Source organism: Rana temporaria, chromosome 4 (genome assembly GCF_905171775.1).
Source record: "Rana temporaria chromosome 4, aRanTem1.1, whole genome shotgun sequence".
Classification (NCBI taxonomy): domain Eukaryota; kingdom Metazoa; phylum Chordata; class Amphibia; order Anura; family Ranidae; genus Rana; species Rana temporaria.
The window spans coordinates 228,946,781-228,971,667 of NC_053492.1; the positions used below are offsets into that span (position 1 = coordinate 228,946,781).

General features: G+C 42.4%; 1 protein-coding gene across 1 annotated transcript in view; it reads right to left on the minus strand.

Moving 5' to 3' along the window:
* Positions 1–24,887, minus strand: part of SLC17A5 (solute carrier family 17 member 5) — a 101,865-nt gene that overhangs the window by 43,513 nt on the left and 33,465 nt on the right. Inside the window, exons 2-4 of the mRNA XM_040349958.1 lie at positions 23,001–23,197; positions 18,223–18,456; positions 3,772–3,859 (exon numbers count right to left, since the gene is read on the minus strand). Of these exons, the coding sequence (XP_040205892.1) occupies positions 3,772–3,859; positions 18,223–18,456; positions 23,001–23,197 (519 nt within the window). The remainder of the gene's footprint in view (positions 1–3,771; positions 3,860–18,222; positions 18,457–23,000; positions 23,198–24,887) is intronic.

Sequence of the window (24,887 nt, forward strand, 5' to 3'; positions counted from 1 at the left end):
GATAATGAAAAGATATCCAAGGAATTGAGAATGCCAATCAGCAGTGTTCAAACTCTAATCAAGAAGTGGAAAATGAGGGGTTCTGTTGAAACCAAATCACGGTCAGGTAGACCAACTAAAATTTCAGCCACAACTGCCAGGAAAAAATTGTCTGGGATGCAAAGAAAATCCCACAAATAACTTCAGGTGAAATACAGTACTCTCTGAAAACATGTGGAGTGGCCGTTTTAAGATGCACAATAAAGAGGCACTTGAAGAAAAGATGGGCTGCATGGTCCAGACACCAGAAGAAAGCCATTACTACGCAAATGCCACAAAGTATCCCGCTTACAATACGCCAAACAGCACAGAGACAAGCCTCAAACCTTCTGGCACAAAGTCATTTGGAGTGATGAGACCAAAAGTGAGCTTTTTGGCCTCAACTATAAACGCTACATTTGGAGAGGAGTCAACAAGGCCTATGATGAAAGGTACACCATTCCTACTGTGAAACACGGAGGTGGATCGCTGATGTTTTGGGGATGTATGAGCTACAAAGGCACAGGAAATTTGGTCAAAATTGTTGGCAAGATGAATGCAGTATGTTATCAAAAAATATTGGAGAAACATTTGCATTCATCAGCCAGGAAGCTGTGCATGGGATGTACTTGGACATTCCAACATGACAATTATCCAAAAACACAAGGCCAAGTCAACCTGTCATTGGCTACAGCAGAATAAACTGAAGGTTCTGGAGTGGCCATCTCAGTCTCCTGACCTCAATATCAGCTCTGGGGAGATCTCAAACGTGCCGTTCATGCAAGACAGCCCAAGAATTTACAGGAACTGGAGGCTTTTTTCCAAGAAGAATAGGCAGCTTTACCATCTGAGAAGATAAAGAACCTCATTGACAAATATACACAAAAGACTTCAAGCTGTCATTGATGTTAAAGGGGGCAATACAAGGTATTAAGTATTATTAAGTAGTATTAAGAACTGGGGTATGTAAACTTTTGATCAGGGTCATTTGGGTAGTTTTTGTTGTGATTATGATTTAAAAAGAGTAAACAGTTGATTGATAATAAATGGCTTCAGCCAAACACTAACCATGAGTGAAAGAAAAGTTTTTGTGTTCTCATTAATATTCTTTGAAAAAGGCCAAGAAATCATAAATTCTGCCAGGGTATGTAAACTTATGAGCACAAATGTATCTCCCCCCACCTAACATTCCATGTCCACTGGAACACTCATACTTCCCTCTTTTAACCCGGTTAACATAGCGGAGGCTGCAGAACTTTTTTCTCAATGACAATGATGAAAAATGTTTCTTGATCAGCCGATGGTCAGTAAGTATTCTTACAGTGGAGATTCCTCTGTCAGAATACAATGCCTCAGCAGAGGGGATTCCTCCATCCACCTTGCATGCGAGTATGGAGGAATCGGTTTGTTTTTGGCTGAAGGAAACAAAACAATACAAAAACAAAAAAATAATAAAAATAGGAGCCCCGTTGGGGGCCTTGATGAAATATCAGGGGTATAAAAAGACCTCTGATGTTTTACCTTTCAGATAGAGAAAAGAGATTGAGGACAGCTGCACAGAATGAATGGACAGGAAAAGCTCTGTACAGAGCTTCCCATTCATTCACAAACTGAATCATAGTAAATACAGTTTATGTTTCAGTTATGAATAGACAGTTAGTGATCAGTACGAATCACTGACCCTCCATTCAGAAAAGGCTTCATCCTGAGAGATCCCTTGCAGCAGCCGGTGGCAGAGGAGAGAACCCTGCAGAGCTGTGTGTGATGGGTAGGAAAAAGCACAGGAGGCCCGGAGAGCACACAGGAGCTTCTCCTCCTCTCCCTCCAGCAGGCATTTAGCCACTGCAGGAGGAAAATGGAGAGATTGGTTCCTCTATGCCAGTGTTTCTTAAATCTTTTACCAGTCAGGGCACCCTTGAAGTATACCCCTAGGTGAATGGGGTGGCACGCAGTTGCAACATAGTGATGATGCATTTAGGGGGTTAAAACAGGCGGCGAGGAGGCAACATGTTGCCTCTTTACCGCCTGTCAAATGGCTCTGAAAAGCGATCCGAGCATGGATCTCTTTTTAAGAAAAACTGCATTTTCTTGCTGGTACTTTGAAGTGGTAAAAAAAGATCAGTTCAGATTGTATACATTAAAAGTAATGTGCATACATACACACGCATGTAAACACACATACAGTACTTCTAAAAAAGGACAGTACTGTACCTCTATTCCTGCCGGGTACTACACCGTAGGGGGAGACAGAGCGCAGCACACACTGTGCTTTTACTTTAGGTGTAACCAGTGTGACCGAACTCCTGCAGTGGCGATTTACAGTTCGGCAGAGGATCAGGGAGCACGGTCTCAGCCGGCCTTGCTGCTCCTCCTATCCAGGTACACAGGGGGCCCAGTCGCAAAGGCAACTCCTGCAACCCCTGTATGTCCGCCCTTGACTCTGCACTTGTTTGTCTTTGGGCGTATCTGACTCTAGAAGCGAGCGGAGCTGTTTTAACCACAGGTTTAAAGTTAGTTGAACAGGCTTCCAATGCCTTTTTCAAGTAACCCTCGGTTTTTCTGTCCGTCGGCTCTTTTAATGAGCCTGTATCTTCAAAAGAAAGCTCCGCTCCCTTTGAGACTTTGGATAGGGAGACGTCTAACTTGGGACACTTCTCCCATAAATGAAAATAGTAAAAAAATCAGCGCAATATACAGGTAAAACACAATCAGCAGCTATGCACTAGGATTCAATTTATAAATTCCTTAAGAGTCAATGTAAAGTAGATAGTGCAGCGCTAGAGGAAAGCTGCACTATCTACTTTACACTTCTCCCATAGTCTTGTATCCTCTTCTTTGAAAGGGAATCTACATTTGAGGTTTTTGGGGAGAAAGATTATTTTTTATGGTACTTTCCATTCCTGCAACAGTTTCTTTAAAAGGGTTTGTAAAGGTTTATTTTTTTTTTAAATAACATACCATACTTGCCTCCACTGTGCAATTAGTTTTTCCCCCTGTGGGTGTACCAAGATGGCCACTGCATCCCTTCCTGCCTGTGCGCCGGAAGGGACGTCATTCGTCCACACAATGGATTGGGCCACACGAGGATGCCAGGCATGGAGACACCTCTACTGTGCTCCCCACGCTCCAGAACCAGCGGGGGACGACTCAGGAAAAGCAGACTACCCCCTGCCATGAGAGACCAGCCCCACTGTTGGCACACTACTACCAGGAAGGGACTCATCTGAGCACACAGCCTCCTGCAACCAAGAAGACACCTTACACCGAAGGTACATACAAACAGGTCCCTTCTTACTCATCCATGAGTTCCTAGCAAAGGGGCCCAGGATGACCCAAGCCAACCAGCTACCCAGAAGCACTGCCCCTGTTAGAGGGACCTGGCCTCCAAGAGGCCCCTGCTACCTAGCACGTAGGCCAGACAAAATAACAAACAACTTGCTTGAAGTTCCTGTCTGTTAGGAGGAAACACATAATACATAATACTGAGGAGCTATGGCCTATGGGCGGTCTTTTATAATGTGGATCATGTGTTTCATGTGCTAGATGGGAGGAGCCTCTCTCTCTCTCTCTCTCTGTAAGCCGTCCTGGAAAATGATGGGAAAAAAATTATCACGCACAGGTACCTTGTTTAGGTGTGCAAATGCAGTCATCTAGCTTTGGCCTTGCTTTAACTTGGTCCCTCCCAGTTTTAGCAATAATCAGGACACTTTTGGTCATTAAGATAAAAATATGGCTGAATCTTTATATACTGACCTGCATAAGAAAGACTTAACAATCTGTTGCGCTCAAGAGGTGGTGCCCAGGTGGCCCACATGGCATGCATGGCTGGGAAAGTCACACCCTGTGGGGACATTGGATTAGATCAATTGTTTACAAATAGTTATATATAAAAACACTGTATAATAAAAACAATTATACAAACATGTCCATAATAATGTCAAACGTTCCTCAAACATTCTTTTATATATAATTTTGGTTGGCACATATGGGCAGCAATATAGGGGCATACAACTATATGCACATATTCCTTTCAAGGTTTAATAATTAATTGAACACATTCTGTATACATTTTTTATTTTGTATAAATCAGAATTGCTGCCCTGTGGGTGGGGATATGAACAAATGGTAGCTGCCCCTTTAAGGTGATATCATCACCAAGGGCAGTAGTGAATAAATTGAAAGGATAAGGCGCTTAATCGTGTTGATGTATGTGACAACAAATGAAAAACCGTATGGTTTTTCATTTGTTGTCACATACATGGACATTTTATATTTTGTGGGAGATTGTCACTTGTAGCAATTGCACACCGTGAGGTATCTGGCACATTGTCTTCAGATTTTGCTTTACTTTAAAGCTGAAATATATAAGTCCTGCTGCCAGGGCCGCTGATAGGGCATTACAAGCAGCCCTGTTGTACCGGGCCTGGAGCCCATCAGCGCAACAGGGGGCCCGGGCAATAATTCCTGCATGAATAAATGCAGGAGGTGTCCGCATAGAAGGAACTCTTTTTCCTTTTTCAGGCGCAGGCAGACAGGACCGCGTTGCATATTGTGCTTACTCTGTCATAGTTCCGGCTGCGCTGCCCGCTGCTATGCCTTACCTGGCGGAGTGATTCTCTTGTACACCGCTCCCTCAGTAAGAGCCGCTGCCTGAGGGAAGACTGTTGTAAAGAGGACGGGAAGCTGTAAGAGCGCACCGCAGCATGCTTATTTCGATGGCTGATGGCAGTGCACAGCTTCAAGCAAGAATTGGCACACACCGTGACACTGACTGCTGTGGAAGGAAAGGTACATTCCCCAGGCTCTGTCCCCACTGTGTACCTAAGATTATCATTATGATCATAGTACCACGCACAGATGCTCTTTTGCTCTGCAAGTGTCAAAAGTGATCAGCGAGAGGGGACATGAACACAGAGAGCGGACCAGCAAGTCTTCAATCATTTTGTCTCCATAAAAGGTACAGCAAGTAGAAAAGCACCCCCTTCACAGCTATGCCATGTCCCTGTTGCCCATGATTGATACAGCTAAATTTGATCATCATCATTATCTTAAAAAGTCACACAGTGCAGGTGCATTGAACCACAGCACCTGTATTGTGTGATTATCATGAGGATAATAATAATAATGAAAGGACAGTGAAAAGCATCCTTTGACCTCATTTAAGGCCCATTCACACATGGCACTGCAGATATGCATCTCCTGTGCAGGGACGGTCTTTTACCAGAAGTGTTGCATGCCAGTTTCCCATTCATTTCTATTGGGACACAGCCACTGTATCAAATATATAATGTGGGTGTGCCTGGGTCTCTGAATGCATACGAGTCAGTGAGTGGGGAAAGGGGGCATGGTCAGTGGTGTGGGCGGGGTTAAGGGGGCCCCATCAGATAGAAATCATGGGGCCCCCTACAGCCTAACAGTGGCCCTGCCTGCTGCAAAGATCAATTTCTCATTGACATCTAGGGAGTGTGGGTAAAGCAGTTTTATTGGAAATGCGAAAAACAGTGCGCTTACCCAAAAATACAAATAAACAGCAGCAAACTCAAAAATGTTATACCAACAAATAGCAATAGTAAAAAGGTGGAGTTGCGCTAAACCATGATAGATATGCCTTGATAGGTCATATAGACACAAGAAAAAATGTACAGAATAAGTTGAATAAAGAGTCCAAAAATTCTGACAAAATTAAGTGAAACAATTTGAATGAAGTCCAACAATCAGAAAGATAGTGTAGTAGCGCGCTGCTACTCGGGTGGAACAAATTCTGGAGACGTAGCTATCTGATAAAGCTGACCCTTACCGAGATGTAGGATCCCAATGTATCAACACGAGCAAGAAGCCAAACACCTGGGCTACACAGGGGATCGGAGTCTTGATATAATCCTCCCGAGAGCTCATCAGCAAAGCGACCAGAAAAACAAAAAAGCTAAAATAGTGCAATACTGTGGGATAATAGATAGGACACAAGACAGCCCCCAGTGATAGGCAACAGACAGTGTGACATGAAACCTCAACCAATGGACACACTGACCCTTACCAGAGCCCTGGATCCCTTCAAGGATCGGATAAAGCAGAGGAGATATGAATAACACAGAGCAGTAGATCCTCTCACAGACGTGATCCTCTTAAGCACCAAACGGTCAGACAGTCCTCATATGCACCAAGCAGTCAGGTAGACATAGGGAAGAAAGCTCACCATAGCATGATATCGTTTAGAAAAATTTAATAAAGAAATATAGTAGCACACTTACAATGTTGTAGAAAAAACACAGCATGTAATAAAGGCCGGCCGGTAACAGGACAGATTCGTCCTCGCTTGCGGTGACGTCAGCACGTCTCCTCCTTCGAGAGGAGACGTGCTGACGTCACCGCAAGTGAGGACGAATCTGTCCTGTTACCGGCCGGCCTTTATTACATGCTGTGTTTTTTCTACAACATTGTAAGTGTGCTACTATATTTTTTTATTAAAATTTTCTAAACGATATCATGCTATGGTGAGTTTTCTTCCCTATGTCTACCTGACCGTTTGGTGCTTAAGAGGATCACGTCTGTGAGAGGATCTACTGCTCTGTGTTATTCATATCTCCTCTGCTTTATCCGATCCTTGAAGGGATCCAGGGCTCTGGTAAGGGTCAGTGTGTCCATTGGTGGAGGTTTCATGTCACACTGTCTGTTGCCTATCACTGGGGGCTGTCTTGTGTCCTATCTATTATCCCACAGTATTACACTATTTTAGCTTTTTTGTTTTTCTGGTCACTTTGCTGATGAGCTCTCGGGAGGATTATATCAAGACTCCGATCCCCTGTGTAGCCCAGGTGTTTGGCTTCTTGCTCGTTTTGATCCATTAGGATCCTACATCTCGGTAAGGGTCAGCATTATCAGATAGCTACGTCTCCAGAATTTGTTCCACCCGAGTAGCAGTGCGCTACCACACTATCTTTCTGATTGTTGGACTTCATTCAAATTGTTTCACTTAATTTTGTCAGAATTTTTGGACTCTTTATTCAACTTATTCTGTACATTTTTTCTTGTGTCTATATGACCTATCAAGGCATATCTATCATGGTTTAGCGCAACTCTACCTTTTTACTAAAGCAGTGTTATTACCCAATTCTTTGCTCCCACAGGCTCCACCATGCTGCCTGACTGGTCCCCACAGCCTCTTCTTCCCTGCACTCTGGTGGTTGGATGCCCCTGACCTCAAGACTGATGCCGTGGGCATGGCCCTGCTCTGGATGTGAGGAGACTGCCTTTAGCTGAACAGAGGTTTGGGCAATTTAAAGTGTTTTTACAATCCCCTAGACATAAACGAGCAGGTAAACCTTTGCAATGGGGTTTTTAATGTTCCTGAAGTTGGGCTTTACAAAGTACATAATTATGATTATTCCCCAATTCCTCAACACACACAAAGACATACATGAGTATAGCATGCAAAATGTTTTAGATCTCTTTGCATTAAAAATGTGGTTTGGTGTTTACCGACAGATACAAAATTTGTGACCAAACAAAACTGCAATTCATACGCAGTCTTGCACAACCAACACAATGGGCTAAGCTACAACAGCCTGATATTTCTAGCATAAAATCCAGGACCGAATAACTGTTCTACCACTATATAGTAAGCACTGAGTGGAAACTATTGTAGCAGACCACACCAGCTAATGCCTTGTACATACGAGATTATCGGATAAACGATCATGCTTTCTTTTTTTTTTGCATGCTTATCTCAGATCGAACCTGAAGAGTTTACTAAAGTCACGAAAATTCTCGTGCGACAGAATTTAAATTCAGAAGTGATGTGATGTGTTCTAATGTATTTGTATTGCATTTTCGAACAACTGTACTGATTAAAACAAAAATCGCATGATCTGGCATCCTACGAAAAAATTGGCGCATGTCCAATCGGATAATAAATCGCATGAACTGTCATGATCGGCTCTCGAAAGCTCTGTATCAACGATCCGATTATCGTACGATCGCTTCAAAAGCAGTATTTTTCATATGATTTTCTGATCGTATGTACGGGCTTAAGCCTCCAGGAAAAACTACAGGCCTGTTTGTCATCCCTTCCTGTATTCACAAAGGGGTTCATTACGCTAATATTCTGCCTTTCACAAGTGGGAAAATATTTTCAGATTTTACCTGAAGCTTCATTGCTAGTGACATTTGATTCTGGAGGTACAACCCTAACATACAAATGATACCACAAACCAATGCATTGTAAGGGTTTGTTAGACTGCGTACATACTTGTGTTTTTTCTTACAACAAAAAACACTGATTATCTTTCTTTCCTAATTTTTTTTTTTTTTTTTTTTTTGCCACTTCAGACTTCACCACAGCGAGAGACTTGCTCATGATTTTATTCATAATTCCGTCTCTACATCAGGTTTAGCATCATTTGTGGTGCATTTCTTTTGCAATTTTTTATACTTGTTATTTTTATTTTATTTATTTGTTTATTTTTATATTTTCATTTTTTTTTTTTTCACCGTTTAGGACTCACTCTTTTATAGTAAGTACGGAACTATTTAAAAGGTTTTATCTGCGTGACAAAGAAATACCCGGCACCCCATCTCCCCCCTCCCCAACTAAATCCCCCCTCCCCCCCCTACCCACCCCCTCCCTTGACCATCCCACGACTCCACTGTAAGAATTCCTTCCCTTAATTGAAAAAATGCGTTCCTATTCCTCTCTCAGGTTTTCTGCGAACCTCCAGGACTTTTTAAATTCCATCCAGGGTACCCATATATCCTTTTCCCCTACTTTGTGTTTATAGCTCCCGTATTTTAATTTCTCTCTCCTATAAGTGTCCTCTACGGAGTCGATCCACTCCCACATTTGCGGACTTTTCGCGTCTCTCCATTTAAGGGGAATCAATCGTTTCGCTGCGTTCAATAAATGAGGGATCAGTGAATCCTTGTACTCCTTCTCTGGAGTCTCCCCCCCATGAAAGAGCACTACCCATGGGTTATCTTCCAATTCTTTTTTTGTTATTACCTTTATCAGGGCCAAGATTTTTTTCCAATAAGCTTTAATTTTCAGGCAGTCCCACCATAGGTGTGCCATTGTTCCCCTTGACTCACAACCTCTCCAGCATTTCTCTGACTCTCCCCCTCTGAATTTTGCCATTTTATCTGGGGTGGCGTACCACCTCGTCAAACATTTGAAGTTCATCTCGGCAGTTCTTACATCTACTGCCGAGGTGTGAGTCATTTTCAGGATTCTTCCTATGGTCGTTTTCCCCCTTGGGACCCCTAAGTCCGTTTCCCAATTTTGGATGTATTTTAGCGTGTCCGACTCTTCCATTTTCTGCAAGTAATTATAGATTTTAGATATATTTCCTTTTGAGCTTTCGGTGCTACACAATTGTTCCAATAAGGTGTAATCCTCTTGTGACCTCAAAGGGTGTGGTAGGCGCTTGACGAATGACACTAACTGCAAGTATCTCCACTCGTCGAGCGCCCTAATTCCAATCCTATGTTTAATATCGTGAAGTGTCCTAATTTTACCATCTAGTGTTATATCTTTTAACTGTGTTCTATTTGTGATCCAATTTCCCCCTACTTCTTTTGTCCCTGGAATAAAATATTCGTTTTCTTTTAAATCAATAAAGGGTGAGTTGAATTCTGTTTTTAATTGTTTGTGGAGTCTATCCCAGATCCTCCATGCATTATGAGTAATTGTGTGTGTTGAAGTGTGTAAGGATCTGTGTTGTGGTGGATTCCAAATTAATCTCCCTAACTGTGCCCTTGCTAATGTGCATTCAATATTTATCCATCTTTTGTCCTGGGATTCTTTAGCCCATTCTATAACCCGTGAGAGAACCGAAGCATTATAATACAATCTGATGTCAGGTACAGCTAAGCCTCCCTTTTTCTTGGCCCGTTTTAGAATTTGAGCAGACACCCTGTGTTTTTTATTATTCCAAATATAGTTCATTATGAGGGAGTTAATTATTTTAATGAATGACGGTGGTAGGTATATTGGGACCATTTGAAACTTGTATAGGATTTTTGGGATGAGAACCATTTTTACTACATTTATCCTCCCGAACCACGAAATAGGTCTATTGAATATGTTTTTAATTTCCCTTTTTATTTCGTTGAGCAGGGGGATAAAATTTATTCTATATATTTTCTTGATGGAATTTGCCAGTTTTATTCCCAAGTATTTTATTTCTTTTTGCCATTTAAAATTATATTTCTTCCGTAGATATTGTTCTTCATCTTTAAGAATATTGATATTTAAGATCTCCGTCTTTTCTGTATTCACTTTGAAGTTTGACACCTCACCATATTGTTTTAAAGTAGCTATTAACTTCGGGAGAGTGACTCTTGGGCTACTTATATAAAATAAAATGTCGTCTGCAAAGGCGGATAATTTGTGCTCATCTTCTCCAACCTCTATTCCATATATTTCTGGATTTTGTCGGACCATTGCCAGCAGGGGTTCCAATGATAAAACAAAAAGAAGAGGGGACAGCCCTGCCTGGTTCCATTTCTCATCTCGAAGGGTGCGGATAAAGATCCATTGATCTTGATCCTAGCGCAAGGGTGAAAATAGAGCGTTTTGATCCACTTGATCATCCTTGGGCCAATTCCTATACATTCGAGTGTTTGTATCAGGAACCCCCAGTCTACCCTGTCAAACGCTTTCTCAGCGTCTACTGACAGGAATAGACCGGGGGTCCCTCTTTCTTTGATCTGCTCCATAAGAAGGAGTGCCCTGACCCCATTGTCCTTTCCCTCCCTCCCAGGTATGAAACCAACCTGGTCTGGGTGGACAATGGCAGTCATCGCCCCCTTCATTCGTTCGGCCAAAATTTTTGCATACAGTTTGGTATCTGCGTTCAGGAGTGAGATAGGTCGGAACCCTGAACAATTCGTATTGTCCTTTCCCTCTTTTTTAATGACAGTGATCGTAGCTGTTAATGCCTCTCTGCTCATCTCATAGTCTCGCCCCAACCCATTGAAATATTGACATAGTCTAGGGACTAAGATAGTACTAAACCTTTGTATATAGGCCGACGTGAAGCCATCTGGTCCCGGGCTTTTCCCATTGGGAGTATTTTTTAGGACCTCACTTATCTCCTGTTCAGTAATACTTTCCTCCATTCTTTCTATCTCATACTCTTCTATCTTTGGTAAATTAGTTTGCCGTAATACTTTCCTGATCTTATCCTTTTTTTCGGCAGGGTCCCTAATCTTCTGTTGGACATTGTATAGTTTTTCATAATAGCTTCTAAAAGATTCTGCTATTTTATTTGTCGCATATACTAAGTCCCCATCCCCATTCCTGATTTTTTCGATAAAATTTCTGGTTTTCTTTTTTCTTACCATTCTGGCCAAGTTTTTACTAGGTTTATTTCCCCAGACATATCTTTCACTCTCTACCCTGTTTATGAAATTCTTGGTTTCTTGCCCGGCAAGGGCTTTATATTCATCCCTTGTTAAAGTTAACTTACGGAGTGTTTCCCTCTTTTGGCCCTGTAATTTATGTTCCTGTTCCAGCCTATATATCTCCTCTTTTAGTGTTTTTAATTTACTCCTTCTCATTTTATTTTTCTTTACCCCTTCTGCTATAAAAATCCCTCTTATATACGCTTTGTGGGCGTCCCACAGGGTTGCTCCTGTGATTCCCTCCTTGTCATTCTCCTGAAAATACCATTCCAATTCTTTCTGTACTCTCTCGACCACCACCTCGTCCCTCAACAGACTTTCATCCAGTCTCCATTCAGGTAGAATGCATTTTTGTATGGATGTGCTTATTTTCATGGTAATGGGGGCGTGGTCTGATAGCGTTATGATCTCACATCTTGCTTCAACCACCCTCTCCAAAAGTCTATGGTCTACGAGGACGTAGTCGATCCTCGAGTACGTCCCATGCACAGGGGAAAAAAACGTATAGTCTCGTGTCTTGGGGTTAAGGATTCGCCAGACATCCACCATTTGATTTTGTGTCATTTGTTTTTTCAGTAACTTAAGATGCTCTCCGTTATTCCCCTGAGCATGGGTCGTACTATCGAGGCTCGGGCACATGCAGAAGTTAAAGTCCCCCATCAACACCACATGTCCCTCTTCAAAATTTTTTAATTTTCTGAGAATTTTACTAATATATTTAGCCGAATTCACATTGGGTGCATACACATTTGCCAGAGTGTAGTCCTCCTGTCCTAGTTTTATTTTCAAGAACAAGAATCTCCCCTCCGGATCATTCAGTCTGTCCACCAATGTGTATCTAACTCCTCTTGCAAATCCTATGGCAACCCCCCGAGATCTCGATGAGACTGTATCTCCATAATACCAGACGGGATATTCAGATGAAAACAGCTTTATATTAGACTCTAAGGTAATGTGGGTCTCTTGTAGGTAGGCAATGTCTACTTTATACTGCGTAAGTTCAGCAAGAATTTTATGTCTCTTAATATGGGAGTTTAAACCTTTTACATTATATGATAGGAACTTAATATCTGTCATTTATCTCTTTTTTTTTTTTTTCCCCTTTTCCTTTTTTGAGTTTGAAAAGAATTCCTGTGGAGTCGTTCAGATGGTCCCCCTCCCATTTCCCCCCCCCCCTCCCTGGCCCACTACCCTCCCTCCCACTTTCCCCCCTCCCCCCCCTCGCTCCCCAGTCCCCCCTCCCTCCCTCCCCCACCCCGGCCCACTCTTGGCCTGGGAGCCACTGGTAGAAGTCTCCTCGCCTTCATCCTTGGCTCCTCTTTTGTGGTGGTGTTGAGGGCTCCCCCTTGACTCCCCCCACCCCTCCCCCCCCTCCCCGTCCAGCATCTCAAAATTCCATACTAAGCATCCCCCCGCTAATCCACCCAATCAGGAAGTTCAGGGATTACTAAGTCCATTTTAGAGCAAAAATCATTCAGTTCCTCCGGGTACCTAAGTCGTGCTGTTTTACCCCCCTTTATACCCATGAGGCAAGCCGGAAATCCCCATTGGTACCTAATATTTTGAGCCCGCATGAGTTCCAAGAGGGGTTTCAAGCATCTCCTCCTTGCCAGTGTTTCTTTAGCAAGATCGGAGAATATTTGTATCTCGGTGTCTCTATATCTCAGGGGGGGTTTCCCCCTAAGCCTGCTCCATATTTCTGCTTTGTCAACATAATTCCTGAACCTTACGACCACATCTCTTGGGCCGTATCTTTCTATTTGTTGGGGGTTCCCCACTCGGTGTACTCTTTCAATCTTAAGGGGCTTGGATTCTACTGATCTCTCTAGCAGGGGGTTAAAAATTGTATTCATGATGTCTTTTAGGTCTTCCTCCTTGTCTTCTAATAGCCCTCACCAGCATTGCGTTCATCTCTGCCTTTGTAGGGGGCTGTGTATCTTGGGATAGCTCCTCTGCATTATTTTGCTCTTGCTCGCTTTCTAGTGTCGTTTCACCTCTAGAACTCTCCCCACTACTTATTCCTACTCCTTTTTTTTTATCGAACTTCTTCTTATCAGTTTTTTTTGCGAGTCCTGGACTTTTTAGACTCCCTTCCTGCGTCATATATTGTTGTATGGAGCTGTTCCCCGAGTTATTCTTAGTTGGTTTTGTAGTGCCACCCCTCGTAGACCTATTCATTTTGTTGGAGGGTCTGATTCTCTTCCCCAGTTTGGAGATGGATTTTTTTTTTTTTTTTTTTTTTTTGTTGAAAGGGAACGAGAGAAGCCCACGACTTTCCTCCTAATGTGAGCCTTTATCTTCCCTATATACTACTCCTGTCCTGAAAAAATAATTATTTCAATAAAGAGAGGGCCACAGGAAAGCAAGAGCCCTGCACTAAAACACGGAGGGAAGGGGCTGATCAGCAGGGGAGAGGACGATTACTGCTATTAATCAGAATCACCTGGGCTCCCGGACTCACTTCTAGAAGGAAAATACCTTCGATGTTTTTTTTTTTTTTTTTTGAGAGTCGTCTCCTATGCTACATCAGTCCAGAGCGTCCTCACCGTTCCGGAGACAGGGAGAGACGCCTTAAATCCGGGGGGGGGGGGGGGGGCCTAAATGATCTTTCCCTGTCCCCCAATCTTCACACACTAGAATTTTTAACCAGCTTCTCACGGTCACGTCACGATCAGAATTTATATTGTCCCAGATTTCTCTCCTGTCTGACTCCGCAGGCCATCCAGAACCATTCAGCAAGGGCTGGGACCGTACACTCAAATATGCCCCACAGAGAACAGGCAATGTAAAGATCCTGCACCAGGTGGTGAGTTCAAATGAACCAGCTATCAAACTCTATCCCAGTGTAGGTTATTCATTCAATTGTATGTTCACTTATATTTCACTTTGCATTTTGTGTTCCCATCATTTACAGTTCTCACAGGTATCTAACCCAATAGACGGTTAACATCTAATTATTTTCCATTTTTACACAATAAGACTCCTTATGATGTGCTGGTGTACTGATGTATGGTAATTCCAAGGGACCCAATAGACGGTTAACATCTAATTATTTCCATTTTTACATAATAAGACTCCTTATGATGTGCTGGTGTACTGGTGTATGGTAATTCCGGGGGACAGTATTATAACCGACGGGAGGGGGGGTCACGGGGGGGGGACCCGCTCGGAATCGGCTCAACTGAGCGCCTCACCAGACCCTTTACTTTTCCTCCTGCTCCACTGCCCGGCTACGTGCCTCCGATGGGTTTCTGACAGCCCCTGAAGCGCATATCCCCACACAGGCTGCTGACATCAGTGCTGAGAGCGCAGCAGCTTCAGTTTCTCCGGCGCTGCGTGTCCAGCGGGGGCTCGTTCACTGGCGGTTTCCAGGTTGGTATTCCCGGTCCCAGGCGGGGATGCGGCGGGGTTGCGGCACCCGCTTGCTTCTCACAAAACGCACGCTGTGGTCTGCGAGGTCACGAGCGGTGCCGACGGAGTCTCAGAGCGGCGTGTGTCTCCTGCCGCCATCGAGCCGTCCTACACCTCCCACCTCACTCGCGCTACGTCACGTCCTCATCGCCCTCCGGCACATTCCTTGTTATTTAATCATCTCAGATCTAGTAGATCCCTCCTGTCTGCTAATTTTTGTTTTTAACTTTTTGGAGCGACATGCTATGATTTTGTGAGAAAAACAATCAGAGCCACAATGTTAATAAATTACTCCTATAATGACGTGAAAAAAAAATCAAATATACCCCTCTGAGTGTCTACACACCTGCTGAACACTTATAGTGATACACCACACCTACTGCAATATTAATTTTGTGAAAATAGTGCAGCGTTGCGTATCTATAAATCTTATATAAACAAATAATTATACATTCCATAAAACAATTTATGGAAAAAAAACACAAAAAAAAAAAACAACAGTTCATATGTAGGTTTCCAAAGCTGTCACCGCTGTGTAAAATCCTATTTAAATGGATCCAATATCCAGCGCACACCACCACCTGCTGAGGATGAGTATAAAACTCATAGACAGATCACTCCTTGTGTCCACCTCGATCAATCCACTTGGCCTCTCAGTCTACTGATGAAGGCCAATGAGAGGCCGACACGTGTTTAGAGGGGAGGAGTCAGGCGAAGCACCGTGAGTCTAGATCTGCAGTGAATGAGCTGGTGATTTGATACATGCTGTTTTTATTGTTATTTCTAGTAAGTGTAACTTTTTAGGGGGGCTTTTTTAATAAATTTAAAAGCAGAGAACATTATGGTACTTGTGTTTTTTGTTTCATGTCCTTAATCCCTGGAAATATAAGTGGAATTGATTATTAAAAAGCGAATGGAGGAAGGTGGTGTTTGGAGACAATTCAAACGTTGATTACCCACACAGAGGTGCAGTCTGGAGACTGTAGGAATTACTACCATTGGTAAAGTGGATTGATCGTGGTGGACACAAGGAGTGATCTGTCTGAGTTTTATACTCATCCTTGAGGTGAGCAGGCATTTTAGCAGGTGGTGGTGTGCACTGAATATTGGATCCATTTAAATAGGATTTTACACATCGATTACAGCTTTAGAAACCTACACATGAACTGTTTATTTTTTTTCATAAATTGTTTTATGGAATGTATAATTATTTGTTTATATAAGATTTATAGATACACAGTGCTGCACTATTTTCACAAAATTAATCATGCTATGATATGGACACATAGAAAACAATTGGTTTCTCTGTGCCCTTTGCGTGGATCTATGCAGCTCAACATAGATGGAGTTACAAGGGAGCTCTAATCGCCAGAAGTTATTTTGTGTTACTACAGGAAGGCGGGGGATTTTATTAATGTATTGTGCCAAAATTATGAAGCATTTGGTTCTGACAGCGACTCGTGCGCCAAATACAAGCAGTTCTAAAATGCAACACGTTTACATTGTATCACTAAGATCAACTCTAATTTTGACCTACAGAGGTGTAAAACTCGCTCAGGCAGATTATCTTTTATGTGTCTCGTGCATTCTATAAGTGGCACAGCACGAGCCAAGTTCAAGTTTTAGACAGGTAGATGAATTTGGCACATTCTTCACCACTTTTAGAATGCATGAGACACACTTTCGCAAAATCTGCTTATTACAGTCTTTATGAATTCCAGGGACTAAATTCTCTCTAAATCTAGGGACTAGTTTGCTTCTCAAATTGAGAAAAACAAAAATATCTGCGCTAATATTGGTAAATATCAAAATACAATTATGTGATATAACTATGTAACCGACAAACAAATATTCTGATTGTGACACAATGCATAAAGAACGATGTATAGAGTATATAAATTATAAATGAATAGGACAGCAGAATTCACTGATATAAATATATATACAAATATATTCACTAAAACAAAATTAAACAGGATGTTTCACTGTCCCCTAGAAGAACCAAGTATATAATATTGTGCAAACTGAAAAAAAAGTGACAAAAAACAAACAAAACAAAAATAGAAAACATTTATAGAAATGTAAAATACAGATCTTCACATCAAATATGTTTCCTTCTTCCACCACACAAGTGTTAGGCCCTTTTTACATAAATGGACCGATTGGGTTCACCCGTCAGTCCTCTATGGAGCGGCATATGTGAACGAACACCCGCTGGAATCCAGTTTGATCCAATAAAAAAAAACGGACAGATGGGGGATCCCCAACCATCTAGCGAATCAGACGGCAGCCGGGTGTAAACGGACAGGCGGTCTGTTTACATCCGACCGCTCCATAGAAGAGACCAGACACGGGGGGAATCCTGGCAGTCTGTCACGCATGAAAGGGGCCTAACACAGTAGCTTACCACAAAATCAGACCCCGATGACAAGGAGGTCTGAATGTACTAAATGCAACCAATGAAGGATCTCTGTCTACTCAGGCGGTATTGCATGTCCAAAAGGCAAATTACACAAACTCCAAGCCCACAATTGTAAGCGTTGGAGAGAAACAGACAGAAAACTCCATGGTGTAGTACCAAAATACTTGCATTTATTGCATTAAATAGAAATGTACTCACAAGAAGCAAAGACAGAACAGTCCTTCCCTCTAGCTGATGTGTGGAAACGTGACAAGGCAGAGCTACAGCGCTGATGTTTTAAAGTGGAAGTAAACCCACTCTCATCCTTTCTAAACTACTGCCATAGTGCTGATCTATAAGGATATAGATGCCTCCTGCATGTATCCTTACCTGTCAAATGTCTCCCCTCTGTCTGTTATAAGAACTGAAAAACTGCAGATTCTGTGGGTGGATCTGTTGTCTGGAGCTCGGTGGGTGGAGTCGTGATGTCAGTAGACTCCCCGCCCACCTCTACACCCCCCTTACACGAAATTCTGCTATGATCACTAACATCCAGTCAAAATACAGAAAAATAACCACATGACCTCAGAGAAGGAGTGGGGGTGGGAATTAAAAAAGTATGCCTGTCTCCAGGCTAGAGCATGAGATATGTAAATAACCTGTCACTCACAGCAAGGGGGCGGAACAAACTAAGGATTTTCTCTGCAAGTCCGTTTTATTTCACTGAACAATAAAAGAGGATTGCTTAGAGCTGGATTAACTCTGTGTGGCAAGACTGGGCACAGATAATAGGAAATCTTACATTCTACATTGTGACAGCAAAGAAAAAAAAAAAGAAAAATCGGGTTTACATCCACTTTAATGCTCGCTCATCAGCCAGAGCAAAGCACTGTTCCGCTTGCTTTTTCTTCTTCATTTACTATACTTATATACTTGGGTCTTCTAGTGGACAATGCAACACCCTGTTTCATTTGTTTCAACAGACTCAAAATTACCTCTCCCAGTCCTTCAAGGGCTCGAACCGCTATAAGGTAACCTGCTCCCAAATTTGCAGCCACGGGTGTTAACAGAGTAAATACTGCGGTGCCTAGTATGCCGAATCCCATCAACAGCTTGCCACCAAATTTTCCAGCTATGTATCCACCTGGGATCTGGGTAATGATGTAACCATAGAAGAAAGAGCCAAGTATCCAGCCTTGGGTATCTGCATCCCAGTTATACGTCTTGCCCTTGAAAATGTAAAGAATAGACAGGTTATCAGCAAATCATTTATTTTATGGTATTCTGCAGACCTCCCCTATTAAATATAATTTAGAACACTGGCATCCATGTCACACAACATTTTAAAGTATATGCAAACCCTAAGAATGTCCCTTGTTTGCTCCCTTTGGTCTGTTAAATCTACCATTGAAAGTGCCGCCACACAGGAACCAGATGTTGATGTAAGTGGATAAGCAGTTTTTTTTTTTAACTAGATAGACCAAACGTCTTGCATTTATTCGGGTTAATTGTTGGAGCTATTGTATGTAGTGAACAAGTTTTAATAAATACTACACTGTGATGCCTGTTGGCTGTGAGCTTTCCACGGTGACCAGTGGGCACCGCTGCCCCTAGTGGATGAGAAGAGAATCTTCATGTCCTGGAGTGAATGAGAAAGAGCCTCGCTTATAATGAATGCGGTTTGCTGCTTAATCTTTGGCAGCATCTGGTTCTGGTGAGTTTGTACTTCTGTTCACAGGAGGAGGATAACTTCTTGCACGGTGGTGGAAGATTTTTCAGGACTGTTGCTTAGGATCATTTAGAGGATGATTTAGTGGACCGTCCGTGGCGATTATACACACTGATAATATTTAAGCATCATTTATTGTTTTTTGCTATTTAATATTGTGCTGCAATCAACACAGTACAGGTTCACATATATGCATGTGCATTTAGCAGGTTACCTGTAGTTTAACTGCAAATGTGGAGGGAAGATGGACTCACTGATACCTACCTAATGAGCATAAATGTTTTTTTAAATCAAATGGCTTAATATACCCGATTGGTCACACACTACCGTGTCTGCAGGGCTTAAACTTTTTGGTTCACAGATATTATTGTAGAAAATGTACTAGAACATCACTGAAGAACTGAAAAAAGCCCCAACGAAATCCATGAGTAAAGAAAATGATATTGGCACTTGGCAGCATAAGGCTTACAGAATAAAGGCGAGGTGCAAGTAGTAAATAAGCTCCCTCCAGGATCTTTCTGTGCTAATATATTAAATGTATCAGCCTTGTGATGAAGTATCAGCCTGGGGCCGTCTACATTGTCACTTGCTGCAAGCACATGGGAATAAAATTATGGGATACAGCATATTTAAGAAGACATTCCAGAAAACCAAAAAAAACTAAAGCTGGGACTTAAAGAGGACTGCAATCTGCTCACATAATTTGTAATAAAAATATATTTGCCATTCTGAAGCTTCCCTCCAACCACTTTGCATATTATTTTATATTTACTGTGATTCTACAATTGCCAAAAGAGCTACAGAAATCTCCCTCCACCGAGTCTGGCTGCATCCATTTTAACTGTGGGCAGCTGAAGATGCTGCCTGTTCACTTCCTGGATTTACACAGGCACACAACTCTGCAGCTCTCATTGGCCCACTCATGACTCATTCCTCCTCCCTTTCTGACAAACTTTCATGAGAGTTAGTGAGAGTTGTGCATGATGTCATAAGCCTAGACTTTTTACCAGACAGGAAACAGGAAGTGGGATGTATAAGGTATTTATATCCTTGATGACGCCCTAGAGGAGAGGCGAAGCGCGTTTGACGCATTTCCGGTTTCACTAACCAGTGACAACTTCCGTTATCCGTGGAATGCACGCCGTACATCGGCGAACCAGGAACTTACTGATGCCTGTTTTACAGAGCCTTTTTGTGAGTGGTGTTTGTTTGATTGTGCATTGAATCAGTACCAGCAGTACTTCACTATTGGCTTTTTTATCTTTTGTTTTCCACATTATGAATGATCTTCCTCGGTCCATCCACATGAATATCTGCATGGAAGCTTCTCTGAGAGTCCATGTTTTATACATCAGATCTTTTAGATCACAGCCCTATTGACCCCTAGACTGCAAAGCTGAGTGTCCATTAAATCTGGTGAGTGGGGTCGCAAGAGGGGAGTGTGACAATTGAAAATCCTATCTTGAACCACAAATCACTTTTGGAGCACTTAGCATTATATGTATAGAATTTGGTAAATTATGAGCAGGCAGCAAAAGGTATATTAAAGGGTCACTAAAGGAAACATTTTTTTTTGCTGAAATGACTGACTGTTTACAGGGTATAGAGACATAAAAGTTAACCGATTCCTTTTAAAAATGATTAAAAATAGATTAAATTCAATCATATAATGTACCTGCAGTTTCACTTTCGTTTTTAAACTGGTTTCATGTTTCTGTGAAGTAAAGAGACCCACAGAACAAAAACAAACAAATCCAGGGCAGTGTTTTGTTTTTAAAATGAATCGGATTGGTTCTGATGAGTTTTAGACACACAGTAATGACAGCTTGGACCACAGTGAAAAGCTGCCATGAGATTTTTCATAAGGAGCCAGACAAGCAGGAAGTGTGGAGATCACAGAAGAATTACAGCAACTTCAAAGCAAAAACGAACAATGAGGACATGAAACCAGGACTGCAGTAAGGTAAAGGAAGCTATTTAGCTTAAAAAAAAATCCTTTAGTGATCCTTTAACTTATATATTTCAGGTGGTTTTGTTATTATTTCGTGGGCTGTGTGCGAGGTCTGCAATCTCATACTGTTACCATTCATTAAATGCTACGACTTATCGTGTACAGTGCCTTCAAAAAGTATTCATACCCCTTGAAATTTTACACATTTTGTCATGTTACACCCAAAAACATAAAATGTATTTTATTGGAATTTCATGTGATAGACCAACACAAAATGGCACATAATTGTGAAGTGGACGGAAAATGATAAATGGTTTTCAAATAAATATGTGAAAAGTGTGGCGTGCATTTGTATTCAGCCCCCTTTACTCTGATACGCCTAACTCAGGGCTTGACAAACCCGGGGCGCCAGGTCGCAATTGTGGCTAGAATTAGTGACCTGGCGCGGCACAGCTGGGGTACCCTGTCTTCGTGCACACCCCCCGCGATGGCTGGTAATTGAGGCTGCGGCTTTGCAGCCTTCTGCAGGCCTAGGCTTCTTTCTAGAATCTGGCGCCCTCTTGTGGTGGCCGTTGGTATGACAAGACAACCAGCAATGCTAATGGAGCTTCCCTGCCTGTTTTTCATTGCCCACCCATCTCTTTCCCTTAGAACCCCCAAACATTATATATATTTTTTATTCTAACACCCTAGAGAATAAAATGGCGGCCGTTGCAATACTTTCTGTCACACCGTATTTGCGCAGCGGTCTTACAAGCGCACTATTTGGGGAAAAAAATAGGATTTTTGTACTCACCGTAAAATCCATTTCTCTGAGTTCATAGACGGACACAGCCTTCATTTGACATTAGGGTTATATTAAATCTCCTGGTAGGAAGAAGCATAACCCCCAATGTCAATGAACGAAAGAGAAAAAAGGATTTTTGTACTCACCGTAAAATCCATTTCTCTGAGTTCATAGACGGACACAGCCTTCATTGACCTTAGGGGTTATGCTTCTTCCTACCAGGAGATTTAATATAACCCTAATGTCAAATGAAGGCTGTGTCCGTCTATGAACGGAAGAGAAATACATTTTTTTTAATTAAAAAAATAAGACAACAGTAAAGTTAGCCCAATTTTTTTTATATTGCGAAAGATAATGTTACGCCAAGTAAATTGATACCCAACATGTCACACTTCAAAATTGCGTCCGCTCGTGGAATGGCGACAAACTTTTACCCTTTAAAATCTCCATAGGTGACGTTTAAAAAATTCTACAGGTTGCATGTTTTAAGTTACAGAGGAGGTCTAGGGCTAGAATTATTGCTCTCACTCTACCAATCGCAGCGATACCTCACATGTGTAGTTTGAACACCGCTTTCATATACGGGCGCTACTCATGTATGTGTTTGCTTCTGCACGCAAGCTTGGCTGGACGGAGCACGTTCCCGACTCCTAACTTTCTTAGCTGGTTCTTAGATTCCAAGCAAACTTGTCAAACCCTGGCCTAACTAAAATTTGTAAAACCATTCAAAAACCATTCATCATTTCCCTTTAACTTCACAATTATGTGCCACTTTGTGTTTGTCTAACACAGGGGTCTCCATACTTTCTAAACAAAGGGCCGGTTTATCGTCCTTCAGACTATAGGAGGGCCAGAACGATGGCCAGCGGCAGTGGAAATTTTTCTGGCATCAGTAGGAGTGAACATCACTAGATTTGGTATTAGGTTGGGAGGAATAGTGCCCGATCTTTGGTAATATAGGGAGTAATTGTGCTCCATTATTGGTGTCAGTAGAAGAAATGGTGCCCCATTGTTGGTGTTAGATGTCAGAATAGTGTCTCATATCAGTGAGAGGATTAGTGCCCCAAGGGCCGGATAAAGGCAAGAAAAGGGCCGCATCCGGCCACCCGGGCCGCAGTTTGGAGACCCCTGGTCTAACACATAAAATCCCAATAAAATACATTTACGTTTTTGGTTGTACAAAATGTCAAGGGGTATGAATACTTTAAAGGCACTGTACATTCTGTAATAAAGACTGCTACACCTATCCCTACAATTCACTACAGAAAAAAAAAAATGGTGTAAGATACAGGTCTTTAAAGCTTACCGTAGAATTGTGAGGCGTGCTTGGGTGAGCCGTGTGGTCGGGACAAACATTGGCACTCCTGTTTTCTTGCTCATGGGAAGTTGAATTTATCATGCCTACCAACGCCACACTCAAATTGACTCGTAGTGCATATACCATAAAGAATCCAAGTAATGCCAACACTGCCAAGTTGTAACGAGCAGAGCAACACGCGGGCACTGAAATACAGAGAGACATTTTATGTGCACGGTCTCCAGGAGACTAACAGGCTGAGCATTATGAATACCCAATGCAAGAAGAGTGTCACCTTTGCCAGGCATGACCTTTTTATTGTGTTTACTTAGTATAATGATTGCTTTATGCGATTGTGTAGTCTCTACTCCTCTCTGCAGCAACAGGATGTAGCTGAACACAGTGTCACAGCTAAAGGACTGCACTTGAGCATCAGGTTTACAAACTATTTTAACCACTTGAAGACCAGGCCTTTTCTGACATTTGAGTAATTTCTGTTTTCTTAAAGCGGTTGTAAACCCGCATGAAATGTTTTTATTTTTTTTCCTCCTGTAAGGGAAAAGTCATAATGAGCTAATATGCACCGCATATTAGCTCATTATGAAATACTTACCTCGGAACGAGGTGCGTAGCACTTACCTGGTTCACGCCGAGCGAGATTTCATCTTGTCTCGGCGGGTCTTCCGGGTATCGCCGCTCCAGCGCTGTGATCGGCTGGAGCGGCGATGACGTCACTCCCGCACGTGAGATTTAAAACTCGGCAAGGTCCGGCGGCTGCCGGTCCTTTCGCCGTAGATCCCTCCTGCGCATGCGCAGCGGCGCATTGCGAGGGGAATATCTCCTAAACCGTGCAGGTTTAGGAGATATTCTCCTTACCTACAGGTAAGCCTTGTTATAGGCTTACCTGTAGGTAAAAGTACAAAAAGTGGGTTTACAACCACTTTAAGTTTTAAAAAAGGAGTAAACACAGTTGATCGGTAATAAATGGCTTCAGCCAAAAACTAACCATGAGTGAAAGAAAATTTTTTGTGTTATCATTCATATTCTCTGAAAAATATCCAAAAAAATCATAAATTCTGACAGGGTATGTAGACTTATGAGCACAACTGTATATACCCAGACCAGCACATGCACAAACCACACTCAACAGAATGATATATCTGCACACATACAAAAGGCATACCAACATATGAATGTACACATACAGTACATGCAAGGGAGGATAAAATTACTACTTGGTGAGGGTTACTGATATTACTGTAGATCGGTCTCTGATTTTTGGAATGGAAAGCATATAGTATTTATGTTGTTATTCTAAAGTGGCATTGATACCCGCAGTGTCAGCTCTTTTGCAGGCAAGTGCTGCAAGACTGTATTCACTGGGAGAGGAGCACAAATGCATTTCATTTGCACACCTCAATTCTGCTGGCTATTCATCACCCTGAAAATATAATGGAGTTGATTTACTAAAACTGGAGAGTGCAAAATCTGGTGCAGCTCTACATAAAAATCAGCTTCCATTTTTTTTTTTGTGAAACCTTAAATTACCGTATTTATTGGGGTATTGCACGCACCCCCAACCTAGAAGGCAAATACAAATAAAAATAATACTTACAGTTTGAATGCCCCTCGTTGGTGTCTTGCCCGGCGTCCATCGGCGGCCTTGTCCGGTTCGGCCTCCGTCTGTGGCCTCGGTGGTGTCCTCCCGCGCTGTCTCTCAGGCGAATCCCCGCTTCCCGCGCTGAGTTTGAACTGCGCCGCCGACATATACCGAGCGCAGTACACTCGGGCACGTTCGGCCGCGCTTGGCTTCTCACGCATAAAGGCTAGGAGGCGTCACAGAGCGTGACCGCGAGCGAAGCCGAGCCTGGCCGAATGTACCGCACTCGGTATATG